We start from the raw sequence: 18,468 nt of genomic DNA, 5'->3' as shown, positions 1-18,468 counted from the left end.
CCGGCCGCTGCTGCTGCTGCTGCTGCCAGCTCTGGCTCTGGATCACCTGCCCGGCGGCAGCGGCGGCGGCGGGGAAGGGGAAGGTGCTTCATCCTGGGCTCCCCGCCGGTGGTGCCTTCCTCTTCCTCCTCTTCCTCGGCCGCCAGCGCCGCCAGCCGCGGGTATATGGAGAGGAGCTCGTTGCGGCAGCTCGTTCAGGAGCAGGTGAGCCCGGGCAACGGGGACCGGGGTTGCGTAGCCATCGGGGACCGGGGTGGGCTGGGGGCTGAGTCCAGGCGCGAGCCCCCCATCGGGTGCTGCTCTCCATCCGATGCTAAAATGCGTGCCAAGCTTCCTTCGGACGGGAGGGGGGCTCCGGTTCTCCTGCCCGGCTGCGCGCATCCCTCCTTGGATGCGCGCATCCCTCCTTGGATACGCGCAGTCCGGGCAGGGTAGTCGGAAGACTGTCCCCAACCCCAAATCCGCGCGTAAGGTTGGCCGCGGCACGCGTAGCGCAGCGCAAGTCGGGCGCGAGTTGGGCGGCTGGATCGGGCGCAGGGCGTTTGCCTTGCATTCATCAGATAGAGGTATTTGGGGGGGGCATGCATAGGGTTATCCGTGCTCCGGTGGTAGGGGTTTTTTTGGGGGGGTCCTCCGAACCTGGGCAACCGGTGCCAAGGGAGAGGCGTACCGGCTGCTGCAACAGGATCGGGCTTGGGGGAGCAACGTGCAGCACGGCAGTACCGTGCCCATCGCTCGCAGCCCTGGCATGCTCGGCCTGCATCCAAAATAACAGACGCATGAGTTTGAGGGAGGGAGAGGGGGGAAACCCGGGCTTGGGGGGGGGGTTGATGCCACCGGCTTCCAAGAAAGGACTTAGAGGTCCCCAGTAATGCATTAACTAAGTGCCCCCCAGCGTCCCTGGCACAAACAGACCTCAAGGCTGGGCTGTCTTCACTCGGAGCATTTTTCTGCCGATTGAGAGATTCCTCTGGATTTGCCCCCCGACCAGGAAGGAGAATTTGCCCCAGCCTCGGATTGCCAGCCTGGGCGGGGGAGGGGGGAGTTTTGGTTGAACCCGGGCACCCTTTTCCCCCTTGAAACTGGCACCTTACGGAAAAAATCTGGATAAAAGCTGATTTTTCAGAATTTCAGGGGTCGGTGAGGAAGAAAATTATCATGGTCTCAGGTCCAATTTTATTTCCTCTGGGCTCCTTTGGGGCAACCTTGAACCACCCTGTTCTTAACTGGGCATAATCATGCCAGCCTGCTCTGCAGGGCTGTGGTATAGATGCTGTGGCCTAGAGGTGGAGCTCTCGCCTCACAATTGGGAGGTTGTGAGTTCGATCCTCGGTAGAGGCAGATGTAGGGTCTCCTGTCTGGGCAGAGGGTTGGACTAGATGACCTGCAAGGTCCCTTCCAACTCTGTTAAATCTGTTAAAATTAATCTACCTCCCCCCCAAATCTCACAAATGTGACTGGGCAGCACAGAATACAGGTAGTTCTTGGCTTACAACAGTTTCATTTAGTGATGGTTCAAAGTTACAACAGTACTGAAAAAAGTTATAAACATTTTTCACACTTACGACCATCGCGGCATCCCCCTGGCCATGTGATTAAAATTCAGACGCTAGGCAACTGACTCACCTTTATGACAATTGCCGTGGTCATGTAATTCCCCTTTTGCTATCTTCTGGCCAGCAGAGTCTAGGAGGGGGGGAAACCAAACTCATTTAACAACTGTGTGGCTAACTTAACTGCGATTCGCTCAACGACTGTGGCAAGAAAGATTGTAAAAGGGGGCAAAAACTCACTTAACGAATATTTCACTTAGAGGCCTAAATGTTGGGCTCTGTTGCGGTTGTAACTTGAGGACTACCTGTAGTACAAAATGAGCAAAAACCACATCTTAAATAGCTGTTAAAAGCAATGGAATTATAAACAAAATCAAGAGAGAGTGTTTGGAAAGCTCACCCATCGTGGAAGCATCTTGTAGGCTCCTTTTTTTTTTTTTTTTTTTGAGGTTTGCTGAAAAAAACAAATTTTGAGAGTTTTCCAAAAGGTCGATAGGATTCCTGCCGAGCTATAAGAAATCCTTGAAGCTCTTACTTAGTTGTTGTTGTTGTTAGTTGCAAAGTGGTGTCCGACCCATTGTGACCCCAAGGACAATGTTCCTCCAGGCCTTCCTTTCCTCTACCATCCTCTGGAGTCCATTTAAGCTCATGCCGACTGCTTCAGTGACTCCATCCAGCCCCCTCACTCTCTGTCGTCCCCTTCTTCTTCTTTTGCCCTCCATCGTTCCCAGCATGAGGCTCTTCTCCAGTGAGTCCTCCCTTCTCATTAGGTGGCCAAAGTCCTTGAGTTTCCTCTTCAGGGTCTGGCCTTCTAAAGAGCAGTCAGGGTTGATCTCCTCTAGGACTGACCGGTTGGATGGCCTTGCAGTCCAAGGGACTCGCAGGAGTTTTCTCCAGAGTTCAAAGGCCTCCATTCTTTGGCGCTCAGCCTTCCTTGTGGTCCAACTTTCACATCCAGTTGCTTAGTTAGCAACCGAGGTTTTGGACTGAGGCTCAAATGGAGGTACAGCTTTGAGTGTGGCAGCTGAATCCCTACCGCACATTTACTCCAGTGTTTCTCAACCATGGCAACTTTTAGAGGGAGTTGGTCCAGCCTTATTACAAAAACCGAAAGGTGCTTTTTCACAAGGCAACTGGACTTCATTTTATTCTTGAAGACGTTGCACTTCTCATCCAAGAAGCTTCTTCAGTTCTTCTTCAGAAGCCTGTTTGGGACAACTCTGTCCTGACTTGAGAGTCTCCATAGACAGGGTTGGCAAACACAAGGCCCGCCGGTCGGATCTGGCCTGTGGAGCTGGCCTGGAAATGCCAAAGGACCATCCATCAGTGCCTCTGCCAGCCAAACAGGCTGCATGTGCCCCCCCCCCCACGGCCTGTTTTTGGCCGGCAGCTGCTGGAGGCCAGGAAGGTCAAAAACAGGGCAGAGGGGGTCGTGTGTGCCCCCCCAATGCCCCATACTGCAGGAGGCATCCATCCCGTCTCCTCCCCCCACTCCCCTCTGCCCACGGAGGTGAATGGAGGTTTGATACCCCTGCCATAGAAACACATTTTAAAAGTTGCCTATGTATGTATGTATGTATGTATGTATGTATGTATGTATGTATGTATATGTGTGTGTGTGTGCGTGTGTGTTGCATTTGTGCTGATAAATAAATAAAGGGAGACTAGTATAGATCTATTTCAAGCTATTTAGCTCTCATCAGCTAGCCATAGCTAAATAGCTTGAAATAGATCTATACTAGTCTCACTTTATTTATTTATCAGCACAATTGCAACACAAATGTAACAAGGCAACATAAAAAAAATGACTTTCTGCCTGGATGGCTCCCAGAGTGAGCCGATAGACAGAAAAGGGAAGCAGTATGCTCCCTCCCATATTTGGGCATACCAGGGGCTGTGACACAATACATACATACATACATACATACATACATACATACATACATACATACATACATATGTTTTTTTTTAAATTTTAAATACAAATAATACATAGTACATATAAACACCAAAAAAGGGGAAAAATACAAATATTACAGTGCACACCCCCCCAGATCATATATATGGTGGGGTGCACTGTAATATTTGTGTTTTTTCCTTGTGTGTGTGTGTGTGCATATGTATGTATGTATATGTATGTATATGTGTGTGTATGTATGCATATGTATGTATATGTGTGTTTGTGTGTGTGTACTGTGTTTCCCTGAAAATAAGACAAGGTCTTATTTTCTTTTTCACCCCCCCCAAATGCTTGGCCTTATTTTCGGGGAGGTCTTATTATTTTGGAGGTGCAGGAGGAGGCGAGAGTGGTCACCTCATGGCTGCTGCTGTGTTGTGGTATTTTCAGGGTGGGCTTTTTTTAGCGCATGCACTCAAAAGCCCAATTGGGCTTATTATCCGGGGAGGTCTTTCAGGGAAACAGTGTGTGTGTGTGTGTGTGTGTGTGTGTGTGTGTGTGTGTGTATCTGTATCTGTATCTGTATCTATCTCTATCTCTATCTCTATATCTATATCTATATCTATATCTATATCTATCTATAACTATCTATCTATAACTATCTATCTATCTATCTATCTATCTATCTATCTATCTATCTATCTATCTATCTATCTATCTATCTATATCTTCTTCTATAACAACTAAAAGATATACAATATGTTCCAATTGTGCCTTTGTCCCCTCCAAAACAACATGTATTCTTGAGTGGCTTTATTCCCTTTGCCTTCCATCAACACTGATTTTATAAAATCCCCCCATATTTCATTACCATTGTTTGCTTTAATCATCCCTTTTTTAAAAATTTAATTCCTGTTGTTAATTTTTCATCTCTTGCCACACTCTAATTTCTAACTTTGAACTGGGCGATGGTAGCGCTTGTGTTCTGTTAATCGGGATTCCGAGGCTGTGTGAACCCAGCCACAAGGGGCTGATAGCTAGAGAGCATTCGTGATGCCTTCAGCGCATGGGATCTGTGAAAAGCAGACACGTTCGACAAGCCTGAATCCCAAACTTGGAAGAAGTTTGAGAGGTGAAATCTCGGTTCTTCCCTGGTTTTTGCTTCAGTCCTGTTTACATTTAATCAGCGGCAAACTTCTCCGCTGGATAGTTCCATAAAGTGAGTAAACCTGTTTGCCTTTCCTCAGAAATTAATCCCTCCAGGCTTAGTTGAGTTTCCTCTCTTGGAAGCGTACTCAGCTTCACAGATTGGGCAAGTAGTTTTTAGGAAGTCCATGGGGCAGTGAGGGCGAAGCTTTTAGACGCCGAGGGCCCAAAAGTGCATGCGTGGGCATGCCCAAACTGAAAGGTGCACGCATGCACAAACCTGCCCATGTGCTGACTTGCGTGCATGCGCAGCAGAGACCTGAAGAGCCAACTGGCCAGCGGGAGGTGGGACATCCCAAGCCCTTCAGAGGTAAGATTGTTTTCTTTTGTGAGCTTCTGTTTCGTCCTCTTTCGTCCTGGTTCTGTTGTGGCCCAGCAGGAGCCATTGGAGCTGCCACCAGACTCCGACAGTGAGGGGCCCTATGAGTCAGCTCTGGAAGATGTGGAGGACCCTGGACAGGGTTCTGATTCTGAGCAGGGCGCAGAGAGGCTAGTTGGCCACCAGGAGGCGCCTGAGCCTTGGACCAGTGGGGAGGAGACAAGGGAGAGTGAGCCAGACGACAGTAGTGAGTTGTTCCTGGATGCACAGCATCGAAGAGCTAATAGGCGTCAGGAACAGTTGCGCAGTTACAGGAGGTAATTGCACTCAGCTGGTGGTCATTAGACTCCTCTCCAGACTATAAAAGGACTGCTTGTGCACACGCCCTTCTTTGCAGAAGTCAACACAGAATCGAATGTCGGAGAACTCTGTATGAGCTTGGCAGGCTGGATTGCTTCCAAGCGTTATCTGTGTTTATTGCTGCCCAAGCTTGTCTGTGCCGGGTTGCTGCCAAGGACCTGTTTGTCTGTTAATTAAATGCCGTAATTTCTCTATTCTCTATCAGAGTGTGCTTTGGTGTGGAACGAGGGGGGTCAGAACAGGTTCACCATCGCAGCCATAGGGTGTGTCAGTCTTCACATTCCCTTCTGTGAAATGGGGAGAGGAGTCACATTTTCCTTGAGTCAAGACAGCCTCCTTAAGTTCAAAATTCAGTTGGCCTGGTTGTTTCGTGCATTATGGAAATACACATTTGCTTGTAAGCCAGCTCAGCTGATCAGAACCGTAACGTACCAGGTGAGCTGGTCGTGCAGCTTGGCTCTTTTGCTAGAGACGCCTGCCATGAATGGGATTCTTTGGTGCGGCTGCCTGCTGCGTGCGACTTTTTTGATGAGAGGCTTCGATTGGCACTGAAGGGGGGGGAACTGAAGGGGGGGATTTTTCTCCTTAAAATAATGCAACTGGACCTTGACCGCTTTAAGGCACGCATAAGAACAGATGTGCGTCAGGTTTTTGCACATGTTAAAAGCAGAGTGTGCAACAAACGCTTGCTTCGTGTTGTTGCTAGGGGAGCAACAGATACTATACTTTCCGATGCTTATGTGTAGATGTAAACGTAAGAAATGAATTGGCAAGGAGGGTTGGTTCCCTGGCTGGGAAGACCTGAGAGGTCAGCATAGATCCCGCGCTCCCAAAAAGAATAGCTGTTGTGGCCCACCACAGTGGCCAGTGGAGCTGGCAACAGATTCGGACAGTGAGGAGGTTGGGGAGGAAGATGGGCCAGTCCTGGAGTCTGGGGAAGACTCTGATGAGGGCTCTGCGTCAGAGGCAGACAAGGGGCCAGGGCTGTATGCCAGTTGTGGGGAAAATAAGACTAGGAAGAAATCTTAGGTATGTTCACCACTTTGAATTATTTATTTAAACTATAAAAGCTGGATCAAAATTGAATAAATAAATTTCAGCCCAGCTGAGATTTGCAGCTGGGCTGGTGAGAAGAGTTCAGGAAATGCATTGGACCATAAATGCATCCGTAATGCTTTGGTGCATTCAAGACCACAGGTCACCCTTCCCAAAAGAGTTTCTCCCCCCCCCTCCCGCTGCAGTGGTACAGTGGCTAAGACGCTGAGCTTGTCAATCAGAAAGGTCGACAATTCGGTGGTTCGAATCCCTAGCGTCGTGTAACGGAGTGAGTTCCCGTTACTTGTCTCAGCTTCTGCCAACCTAGCTGTTCGAAAGAACATAAAAATGCAAGTAGAAAAATAGGAACCACCTTTGGGTTGGAAGGTAACAGCGTTCCATGCACCTTTGGCATTTAGTCATGCTGGCCACATGACCATGGTGACATCTTTGGACAGTGCTGGCTCTTGGGCTTTGAAATGGAGATGAGCCCTGCCCCCTAGAGTTGGGAACAACTAGTGCATGTGTGTGAGGGGAACCTTTACCTTTTATCTCTGTGTTCATTGGACTGTTTGAGAGAGGTGGGACTAGGCTGGACAGAACAGGTATCATCTTTGTCTCCAACTCTGTCTTCATCTATCGCTCATTTTGGTCTTGCATTCCCTACAGCTTTTAAATGATTTTCCCCACCAAGCAGAATAACAGAGTTGGAAGGGACCTTGAAGGTCTTCTAGTCCATCCCTCTGCTCAAGAAGGAGTGCTTATACCATTTCCAGAAAAATGGCTTTCCCATCTGTTCTTTAAAACCTCCAGGGATGGAGCACCCACAACTACTGCATCCAGTTTTGGTCACCACATTATAAAAACGATGTTGAGACTCTAGAAAGAATGCAGAGAAGAGCAACCAGGATGATAAGGGGACTGGAGACTAAAACGTACAATGGACGGTTGCAGGAACTGGGCCTGGCTAGTCTAGTGAAGAGAAGGACCAGGGGAGACAGGATAGTAGCCTTCCAATATTTGAGGAGCTGCCACAGAGAGGAGGGGGGTCAAGCTGTTTTCCAAAGCACCTGAAATCCAGACAAGGAATAATGGATGGAAACTGATCAAGGAGAGATTCAACCTGGAAATAAGGAGGAATTTTCTGACAGTGAGAACAATCAACCCATGGAACAGAAGTTGCCTTTGGAAGTTGTGGGAGCTTCATCACTGGAGGCTTTCAAGAAGAGACTAGACTGCCATCTGTCAGAAATGGTGTAGGGTCCCCTGCTTGGGCAGGGGGTTGGACTAGATGACCTACAAGGTCCCTTCGAACACTGTTAATTATCTAAATATCTAAGATGATCAAAGGCCTAGAGACTAAAACATGCGATGAACTGTTGCAGGAACTGGGCCTGGCTAGTCTAGTGAAGAGAAGGACCAACGGAGACAGGATAGCAGTCTTCCAATATTTGAAGGGCTGCCACAGAGAGGAGGGGGTCAAGCTATTCTCCAAGGCACCCTAAGGACAGACAAGGAATAATGGATGGAAACTGATCAAGGAGAGATTCAACCTGGAAATAGGGAGGAATTTTCTGACAGTGAGAACAATGAACCCATGGAACAGAAGTTGCCTCCAGAAGTGGTGAATGCTCCAACAATGGAAACTTTCAAGAAGAGACTGGGTGGCCATTTGTCAGAAATGGTGTAGGGTCTTCCGCTTGGATGGGGTGGTTGGAGTAGATGACCTCCAAGATCCCTTCCAACTCTGTTAACATGTGTTAGTAGATGAAGAGAAGCCAGGCTTCTGAAGCCAAGCCATACCTATGATGAATTAGAATAGAATAGAATAGAATAACATAGTTGGAAGGGACCTTGGAGGTCTTCTAGTCCAACCCCCTGCCTAGACAGGAAACCCTACACCACTTCAGAAAAATGGTTATCCAACATCTTATTTAAAACCTCCAGTGTTGGAGCATTCACAATTTCTGGAGGCAAGTTTTTGCACTGGTTAATTGTTCTAACTGTCAGGAAATTCTTCCTTAGTTCTAAGTTGCTTCTTTCCTTGATTAATTTCCACCCATTGCTTCTTGTTCTACCCCCAGGTGCTTTGGAGAATAGCTTGACTCTCTCTTCTTTGTGGCAGCCCCTGAGATATTGGAAGACTGCTATCATGTCTCCTCTGGTCCTTCTTTTCATCAAACTAGACGTACCCAGCTCCTGCAACCGTTCTTTAATTGTTCTCACATCAGGAAATTTCTCCTTAGTTCTGCGCTGCTTCTCTCCCAAGCATTGCAGCCCAGAGTAGAAAACCCAGGTCTCCCATTATTTCCCGTGTCAGGTGCCGAGCATCTGTGCTGGTAAACGGGTTGCCTTTTCCTCTCCTTCCCCTGCCTGGTCCTTGATGTGTGTTTGAGGCTGTGCCAGTGTTGGGCAAGAACTCACAAAAGAATCTACTCCTGTAAATGCGCGACCTATATAATCCACGGGAAAAGCTTTGCTTTCTCTCTCACCGCCTTGCAAAGGGAGAGATAAAGAGCAGCTGCGTGGAGACGTGAAGCTTTAATTGTAATCCTTCTGGTATTTACAAAGGGAGGGTGGCACCCATGTCTGCCAACATCCAAGTTTGGGGTTTTTTCACTTCTTTGCTAAATCAGGATCTATGAAGTCTGGAGCCCCCCAATGTGGTCCATTTTATACTGTGATACGGGGATAGTCCTCAACAAACAGGCACAATTGAGCTCAGAATAGAGGCTCACTTGCTAAGCAAGACTGTTGTTGCACTTTTTGCAACCTTTCTTTCTGGCCGCAGTTGTTCAGAGAATCCCTGCCGTTGTTAAATTAGTAACTTTGATTGTTAAGTGAATCTGACCCTCCCTCCCCTTTTCTTCGTCAGAAGGTCGCAACAGGGGATCACGTGATCCTCGGGATATCGCAACTGTCAAAAATAGGAGGCAGTTGTCAACTCTCTGAATTTTATTTATTTATTTATTTATTTATTTATTTATTTATTTATTTAGCAGATTTTTTAAAATTATTTTTTCCCTTCTACAACACCTTACAGTCATTACATCAACATTGTTATGTCATCATACCTGTACATGTATATAATATTTCGTTTCTATATTTACACACCTTTATACACAGTTCTATATATATATATATTTATATATATATTGTTTTTTGGCTTAATTAATTTTATTCTTGTTTTGTAGCCATTTGTACCAATTGTTCCAAATTTCATAATATTCTGACTCTTTTTTATCTTTTAATTTCAGTATTAATTTGTCCATCTCTGCACAATCCAAAGTTTTTTTAATCACTAATTCGTCTAATTGTTTCCAACATTGGGCAAATGCTATTCTAGCTGTAGTTAGCAGATGTGTTAATAGGTACTTAATTTTCTTTGTATATTTCCCTTTGATTATTCCCAGTAGAAAGATTTCGGGTTTGTATTTTATCTGTTCTCCTGTAATTTCTTGCACCCATTTCCAAATTTTTGTCCAATATTTTTGGGTTTCCAGGCAGGTTCACCATATGTGATAATAAGTCCCTTGTACTTTTTTACACTTCCAGCAGGTCGGCTTCATATTTGGGTACATTTTAGCCAATCTTGTTGGTGATAAATGCCAACAATAAAACATTTTGTATATATTTTCTTTAAATGCTGCTGATCATGTTAATTTATCATTTGTGTTCTAAATTCCTTCCCAATCCACTAGATTTATGTTGTAGCCAAAGTTTTTGGCCCACGCTATCATGCAACCTTTAACTTTTTCTTCTTCTAATGTTACTTCTAATAAATATTTGTAAATTTTCGTTGTGAATTTTTTTTCCGTCAGAAGGTCGCAAAAGGGGATCACGTGATCCTCGGGACATCGCAACCATCATAAATAGGAGGCAGTTGTCAACTGTCTGAATTTTAACCACATGACCCTGGGGGAATGTTGCAATGGTCGTCAGAGTGAAAAACGGTCGCAAGTCCCTTTTTTCAGAGATGTTGTAACTTGGAACGGTTACTAAATGAAATGTTGTAAGTCAAGGATTTCCAGTATGTCTCCTCTGTTCCCGCTAGCTCAGCTCCACAGCTTCAAACTTACACAGCTTCAGCATTAAACTGTCTACTGTGGACCTCACCCAAGGGTGAAAATCCAGCAGGCCCTGACAGGATCTGGAGAACCGGTAGCAGAGATTTTGAGTAGTTTGGAGAACCAGTAGCAGAGATTTTGAGTAGTTCGGAGAATCGGCAGTGGAAATTTTGAGTAGTTCGGAGAACCGGTAGCGGAAATTTTTGAGTAGTTCAGAGAACCAGTAGCAGATTTTGAGTAGTTCAGAGAACCGGTAGTGGAAATTTTGAGTAGTTCTGAGAACCGGTAGCAGAGATTTTGTGTAGTTCAGAGAACCAGTAGCAGAGATTTTGAGTAGTTCAGAGAACCGGTAGTGGAAATTTTGAGTAGTTCTGAGAACCGGTAGCAGAGATTTTGAGTAGTTCAGAGAACCAGTAGCAGAGATTTTGAGTAGTTCAGAGAACCAGTAGCAGTGATTTTGAGTAGTTCCGAGAACCAGTACCAGAGATTTTGAGTAATTCAGAGAACCGGTAGTAGAAATTTTGAGTAGTTCCGAGAACCAGTAGCAGAGATTTTGAGTAGTTCAGAGAACCAGTAGCAGAGATTTTGAGTAGTTCAGAGAACCAATAGCGGAAATTTTGAGTAGTTCGGAGAACCGACAAATACCATCTCTGGCTGCCCCCAGAGTGGGGTTGGAATGGAGACTTTGCAGTATCATTCCTCTGCCACGCCCACCAAGCCATGGACACCAAGCCACACCACGCCCATTAAGCCACGCCCACAGAACCAGTAGTAAAAAAAATTAAATTTCACCACTGACCTCACCCCATTCCTAAGGGGTCCATAAAGAGGGCGTGCATAAGCGCACCAGCATGCCTACCGCCCCTGTCCTACTCTCCCCGTTTATATGTACTCATTTCTTTCGTTCATGTCCATGTCCTTGTACCTGTTTGACAAACTAATAAATATAAATACAATAAAATATGACCTATGGCAACTTTACAACCTGTGGACTTCAATTCCCAGAATGCTGCTGGTTCAGGAATTCTGGGAGTTGAAGTCCCCAGGATCAAAGTTGCCATAGTTACCCAATTCCTGCTCTAGCCTACTAATCCCCTTAAGACCATGTTCCTCAGCCTTGGCCACTGAAAGATGGGTGAACTTCCAACTCTCACCATTCTCCTGTCCATTTAGAGTCCACAAGGATTGAGGTGGGGGAGATAAACTGCATGTATACATTAATACCAGCCCTTCAACCTTAGCAAGTTGGAAATACCTGGACTTCAACTCCCAGAGTTCATGGTGGCCAGGGGATTCTGGGAGTTGAAGTCTAGACACCGTAACATTGCTTGGGTTGAGAAACAAGTTGGAAAATGTGTGTTTTGTTCAGCCATATCTTATTTTATTGACTTTCTCTTTATTATGTTTAGTTATTTTTACGAGAACCTCCACCGGCGAAATGATTATGACTCGTTGAAGGCTCCAGTGAGGCTTAGCACTTTTTCACAATAAAGTATTTTTCACTTAAGACAGGTCTGCTTTTTTTAAACACACAATGCTATTGCGCGCTTTAATAGACGACCGTATAGCATGCCCATCATTTTTACACACACTGCAAAATCAAAACATTTGTTTGTCTCACTTTATTGCAATATTTGCTTTATTGCATTGGTCGATAACCAAACCAGCAAGATCTTTGAGACAGGCCTGTAATTTTTGTCCTTGTTCCAATTGTAGGATTAATGCTAGACAGGATGAGCTGTTCGCTTGGTCCAGCTCTTACGTCCTTAAATACTAGGATAATACAACTGAAGAAGGAATGCTGCCAATAAGATAATAAGAAAACATGTGGAAGGGGGTGGGTTTTTTTAATTAAAAAAAAATAGAGGGTTTACAATGCTGTCTTTACTCAGGGTCAGCTTGGCATAAAAAATCAATGTTGAGACCAGGGGAGGGTTTCTGCCAGTTCTAACCTCTTCTATAGAAGAGGTTCCACAAATCTACAGTGCCGTTTAGAACCAGTTCCAGCTCCCTCCCCCCGCCCGTCCGCACATCATCAAGATGAAGAGCAAGAGGAGGAATTCTGGGAGTTGAAGTCCACAAGTCTTAAAGCTGTCAACTTTGAATACCCCTGGGGGGGGGTTTCTAAAGGGTTAGGGGTGCAAGGTTCTTGTGACTTGAAAGCTTTAAGACTTGCACACTTCAATGCCAGAGTTCCTGAGCCAACATTTTGGTTGCTAAGCAAGAGCGTTGTTAAGTGATTTTCACCACATTTTACAAGTTGACCACGCCCACCCAGTCACATGGCTGGCAAGCCACTCCCACCCAGTCACATGGCTGGCAAGCCACTCCCAAAAAGCAGGCCACACCTACAGAAGAGGTTCTAAAAAATTTTGAAACCCACCACCGGTTGAGACTCTAGAAATACAGAGAAGAGCAACAAAGATGATTAGGGGTCTGGAGGCTAAATCATACAATGAACAGTTGCAGGAATTAGGTATGTCTATAATCTAGTGACAAGGGACGCAGTAGCTCAGTGGCTAAGAAACTGAGCTTGTCAGTCGAAAGGTCGGCAGTTTGGTGGTTCGAATCCCTAGCACTGGGTAATGGAGTGAGCTCCTGCGACTTGTCCCAGCTTCTGCGAACCTAGCAGTTCGAAAGCATGTAAAAATGAAAGTAGAAAAATAGGAACCACCTTTGGTGGGAAGGTAACAGCGTTCCATGCGCCTTCGGCGTTGAGTCATGCCGGCCACATAACCACAGAGACGTCTTCGGACAGCGCTGGCTCTTCGGCTTAGAGGTTAATACATCTACCCTAATGTACATGTAGCCCAGGTTCGAATCCCAGAAAGGGTATGGCTAGCTGACGAGAGCTAAATAGCTTGAAATAGATCTATACTAAGTCTCCCTTTGTTTCTTTGTTGGTAAATATAAATTCATCATAAAACCAGCAGCCAGCGCAGCTTGGCGTAACCTGGATCGCTTTACAGGCCCCGCCACCAAAACCTGGACATCGCCCCAAGGTTTCCAACTTGTGGAAAGCATGTGCAAACATTTCACCTTCCCCCAGCTCTCCAATCTGCAGATTCAACCCCTAGAAGAAGAAAAAAATTATCCTGTGCATGAATGGATGGCTGTGGCTGTTGTAGGCCCATCTCTTCTAATGCCCAAATAACTATCTGTGCGTCAAGATTTCCTCTGGAGTGAGTGAACTCCAGGAGCTGGTGGGCGAGACGAAGCGATAAGTTCGCCTGCAGCTGGGGATGACTTTCGTTGGACGTGTTTTCTCACCAGCCTTCCAAAGCCTCCTTTGCCCTCCCTGTTCTAAACATTGTGATGTTTTTTTCCCTGGAGATAAGGGGTAGGGGCAGGGGTGGGTTCCTGCCAGTTCTAACCTCTTCTATAGAAGAGGTTCCACAAATTTACAGTGCCGTTTAGAACTGATTCCAGCTCCTTCCCCCTGCGCATCTGGACATCATCAAGATGAAGAGCGAGAGGAGGAATTCTGGGAGTTGAAGTCCACAAGTCTTAAAGCTTTCAAGTTTGAACACCCTTAGGTTTTTTTTCCTAAAGGGTTAGGGGTGCAAGGGTCTTGTAACTTGACAGCTTTAAGACTTGCACTCTTCAATGCCAGAGTTCCTGAGCCAACATGACTGGAGGAGGAATTCTGAGAGTTGAAGTCCACATGTCTTAAAGATGTCAAGTTTGAACAACCCTGGTTTTTTTTTCTAAAGTGTTAAAGGTGCAAGGGTCCTGTAACTTGACAGCTTTAAGACTTACGTGCTTCAAATGCCAGAGTTTCTGAGCCAACATTTTGGTTGCTAAGCAAGAGCGTTGTTAAGTGAGTTTCAGCATATTTTACAAGTTGGCCACACCCACCCAGTCACATGACTGCCAAGACGCTCTCACCTGGTCACATGGCTGGCAAGCCACTCCCACCCGGTCACATGGCCGGCAAGCCACTCCCACAAAGCAGGCCACACCTACAGAAGAGGTTCTAAAAATTTTTGAAACCCACCACTGGGTAGGTGTGTGTGTGTGTGTGTGTGTGTGTCTGTGTGTCTGTGTGTGTGTGTGTGTGTGTGTGTGTGTGTGTACACGTACTATTTCTGCCACATCTAGAAATCTTTGGTTATTGGGCACCCTCAGCTAGGTGCTGGCGATCCTTTTAGGCATTGCAACACACACAGAGCATGTTTATCAAGGCAAAAGGGCTAGTCTTCATCAAACATTCATCAAAGCCCCTCGCTTTCCTATTTCACTGCATGGCCCGGCTGTTCTCTAAAATAAAAATAAAAACCGATTTCCTCAACCTTCAGTGTTGCTTGCTATCTCTGTTTAGCCAAGAGAGATTTGGGGGGGGGGCTACTGGGTGGCCCCCTAGATGTGGGGAAACTCAAAGGACAGAGACTTTTCAGCAAAAACTGGGATTCCGGTAAGATCTTGACGAAAACATTTGTTTTGGGTTCCTACAGAGAAAAAAGAAAGCATGATTGAGAGCAAGTATAATATAAGGTATTCTGGCTTTGGCAGGGGTTGGACTAGAAGATCTCCAAAGTCCCTTTCAGCCCTGTGAGTCTATTCTATTCTATTCTATTCTATTCTATTCTACTCTACTCTACTCTACTCCTGATTCTCTATTCCATTCTATTCTATTGTACTCTGCTCTATTCCTGATTTTCTATTCTATTCTATTCCCTGATTCTACTCTACTCTATATTCCTGATTCTCTATTCTATTCTATTCTGCTCTGCTCTGCTCTATTCCTGATTCTCTATTCTATTCCATTCCATTCTATTCTATTGTATACTCTACTCTATTCCCGATTCTCCTATTCTATTCTATTCTATTCTATTCTATTCTATTCTGTTACACTGAATTCATAACTGAATTCACTTCATGCACTCATCCACGCGGCTCCCTTGCAGGTAGTTCTCAATTTGTAAACACCACTGGGGGCCAGAACTTCCATTGCTAAGCAAGGTGAGCTGCATCCAATTCAATGAGCTGCATCCAATTTTACCACATTTTTTTTCCTTACGGTTGTTAAGCAAATCGCTGTGATTGTTAAGTGAATCATGTGGTTGTCAGAGGCCAGCTGGGATGGTCAGAAACAGAGGTCATATGACACACCCCCCCCAAACAGGATGCTGCAACCATCATCAATACATGCCAGTTGCAAATTGTTCAAAGTTTGATCACATGGTGCCTCCAGAAGTTGTGAATGCCCCAACACTGGAAGTCTTTAAGAAGATGTTGGATAGCCATCTGTCTGAAACGCTAGAGAGTTTCCTGCCTAGGCAGGGGGTTGGACTAGAAGATCTCCAAGATCCCATCCAACTCTGCTGTTGTATTGGTTGTGGAGATGCTCAGATGGCCCCAAGTGCAGGAGTTGGTTGTAAGTCCCTGTTTCCAGTCTGTTGTAACTCGGAACAGTCCTTAAATGAATGTTGGTAATTTGAAGTGTCAGGCCTGGAAGACAATTTTTGCTCTGGGCCTTCAGGCCTGCCACATTCACTGCTGTGGGGAAATGGGTTAATGTTCCTTTCTCAAGAGTCAAGGACGCCTTGCCCTGCACCTGGAGGGGTGTGACTGGGAGGCATCTCCAGTTGGGACGGTGCCTGTGGGCCATGTGATTGACATGGGGGTGCTGGGCAGGGGCTTGGACTTTCGTTTGGGTGGGGAAAACCTGGAAGCTTTCAGATTTGGGGTTTCCCAGATGTGCCAATAGGACATCTCTAATAACATCTCTAATAATTCCGGTAGCTCTGTGGCTAAGATGCTGAGTTTGTCCATTAGAAAAGTTGGCAGTTCGGCGGTTCGAATCCTTGGCGCTGCGTAACGGAGTGAGCTCCCGTGACTTGTCCCAGCTTCTGCCAACCTAGCAGTTCGAAAGCACGTTAAAAAAGGCAAGTAGAAAAATAGGGGCCACTTGGTGGCCCATTGCTGATTCTTCCCCCCTTCCCCCCCCCCCACTCCTTTGACAGCTTGATCCCAAAAACACCGGTTTTGTTGGAGTGGAGACCTTCGCCAGCCTGGTTCACAGCCATGAACTTCCTTTGGATCCTGCAAAACTGGAGATGTTGGTGGCCTTGGCACAGAGCAACGACGAGGGTCAGATCTGCTATCAGGAGCTGGTAGATCTGGTCAGTGGCGTGAGTACCCACAGCTGTATGTGGCTGGGTCAGAGTCTCTTGAGCATGGATGGCCTACGTTTTCTGACCCAGCCTTAGCAGAAACAAGAAACAGACTCCTTGTCCTGAAACCCCCTCTTGGGAATTAATTGCATTCACCCACTGAAAAGTCCAGGCAATAGTCCTTCAAAGGGTTAACTGCAACAACAGCCCTTCTTATCAGTTCCTTGCAATAATTGCAAGGCCGTGAGCTCCCAGCCGAAAGGCTGCAGTTTAAGTTCTGGCAAGCAGTCTCTGTGGCACAAAACACAATGAGCAAAGTCTTCAGAAATCCGAACTGTTGTCTCCTACAACCACCACTCCCCTTTCCTTCTACTTTATTCCTTAGCCAGGGAGAGGCCATTCAGCGTCCACGTGTGCTTTGCTTCCCCAGTCGACTCCTCGTCCTCCATTGTTCTCTTCTCCTAACTGTTCTGTGCATATACACATCTGGAACAGGCCCCAGCAGTTCTTCCTCCTCACTCATAGCAGCCTCCAAGGGCAGCTGCCTCTCCAGTGGCTGGGAAATATCAGACAGCCCTGGCTCTATCTCTGTCTCCGATGCTGAGCATCTATTAGAGCCTTCCCCAGGCCCTAGAACTGGCCCAAGTTCTTCTCCAACCTCCTCATCGTCTGAGTCTGCCGCCAGCTCTGCTGGCAGCTGGCAACCCATAACACTACATTTTCCACTTCTGTACACCAACATTTCTCAACCTCAGCAGCTGCATGACATATTGACCAATTCTCAGTGTTCCACATTTATCTTAAAGCTGCTATGGTTGAGAAATGCTATTTTAGGTGGTTTGCTTTCTTACAGATGTTTCATTACCTAACTATGGATCATCAGTGCCAGAACCACTGCTAACCCCTTTTCTAGCACTGATGATGTTGCCTAGTTGGGTAATGAAATGTCTGAAATATCAATCAAAGTTGGCTAGGAGCTGCTACTTGTGGAGACAATTCTGGAGAAGTAGTATCCACTTTTCTACAATTGGTCAAGAAGAGATATTTCAGAACCTGGGAGAGCTCCCAGGGAGGCAGGGCTTGGCTTTTCTTGCAACGCAATGATTCCAAACGGATGACATGTTTAACCCCACCTCCCAGCTCAGCCTGATGTTCCCCTGGGTATATCCTGCCACGGAGATATTTTTGGCTCAAAGGCAGGGTTGGGAATTGTTGGGGAGGGTCTCTAGGAGGCAGTTCACGATGAAAGACGTGGTGGTGATTTTCCTGCTGTTGGGGTCACTGTTTCTCCTTGCAGATCAGCAGCAAACGTTCCAGCAGCTTCAAGCGGGCCATCGCCAATGGACAGAGGGCCCTGCCTCAGGATGGCCTCCTGGATGAGACCGGGCTGGGCTTCTACAAACGCTTTGTGCGCTATGTGGCATACGAGATCCTCCCATGTGAGATGCACCGACGGTGGTACTTCTACCAGCACCGTGCCTGTCCTCCGCCGGTCTTCATGGCTGTGGTCACACTCACCCAGGTGTGCACAGGAGCTATTTGCCAAGGGTTGAAGTGCACAGCACACTCAGGGGGGTGGGGTGGGAAGGAAAGGAGTTCCTTTAAAGCAGCTCCAGCTCTTTGTCTTGTGAATCTTGATTTCTAGGTCAGAAGCGTCTGCACAATCTGATGCTTTGGTCAAGGTGGTAAATGTGTGTGTGTGTGTGTGTGTGTGTGTGTGTGTGTGTGTGTTTGAATTTTTAAATATAGATAGTCTTCAACATATAATCACAATTGGGACCAGAATTTGCATTGCTAAGCAAGGCAGGAGAGGAGCAGAACAGAAGGGGAATTTATCACATTTGCAGACTAATTTGGAGCAAATGTGCAACTAAGCTGGCAGGAAAGCTAACACCCTACAAGATAAGCTCAAGCT

The 18,468-nt window shown here is 46.4% G+C and overlaps 1 protein-coding gene across 2 annotated transcripts in view; it reads left to right on the top strand.

Annotated features, from left to right (window-relative positions):
* Nucleotides 1-18,468, top strand: part of RHBDL1 (rhomboid like 1) — a 30,330-nt gene continuing 11,862 nt past the window's right edge. The window contains exons 1-3 of one of the 2 annotated variants that reach the window (XM_087729573.1): nt 1-204; nt 16,404-16,562; nt 17,851-18,075. In XM_087729573.1, the coding sequence (XP_087585699.1) occupies nt 166-204; nt 16,404-16,562; nt 17,851-18,075 (423 nt within the window). In that variant the 5' untranslated portion in view covers nt 1-165. Of the gene's footprint in view, nt 205-16,403; nt 16,572-17,850; nt 18,076-18,468 lie in introns of both variants that reach the window. The other variant, XM_087729572.1, reaches the window with a different exon arrangement.

Source organism: Thamnophis sirtalis, unplaced genomic scaffold, assembly GCF_051295495.1.
Source record: "Thamnophis sirtalis isolate CommonGarterSnake01/CBP01778 unplaced genomic scaffold, rThaSir2_p1.2 scaffold_14, whole genome shotgun sequence".
In the NCBI taxonomy this organism is placed as follows: domain Eukaryota; kingdom Metazoa; phylum Chordata; class Lepidosauria; order Squamata; family Natricidae; genus Thamnophis; species Thamnophis sirtalis.
Note: the sequence above shows the minus strand (reverse complement) of the source record. Positions and strands in the feature narration are given on the sequence as shown.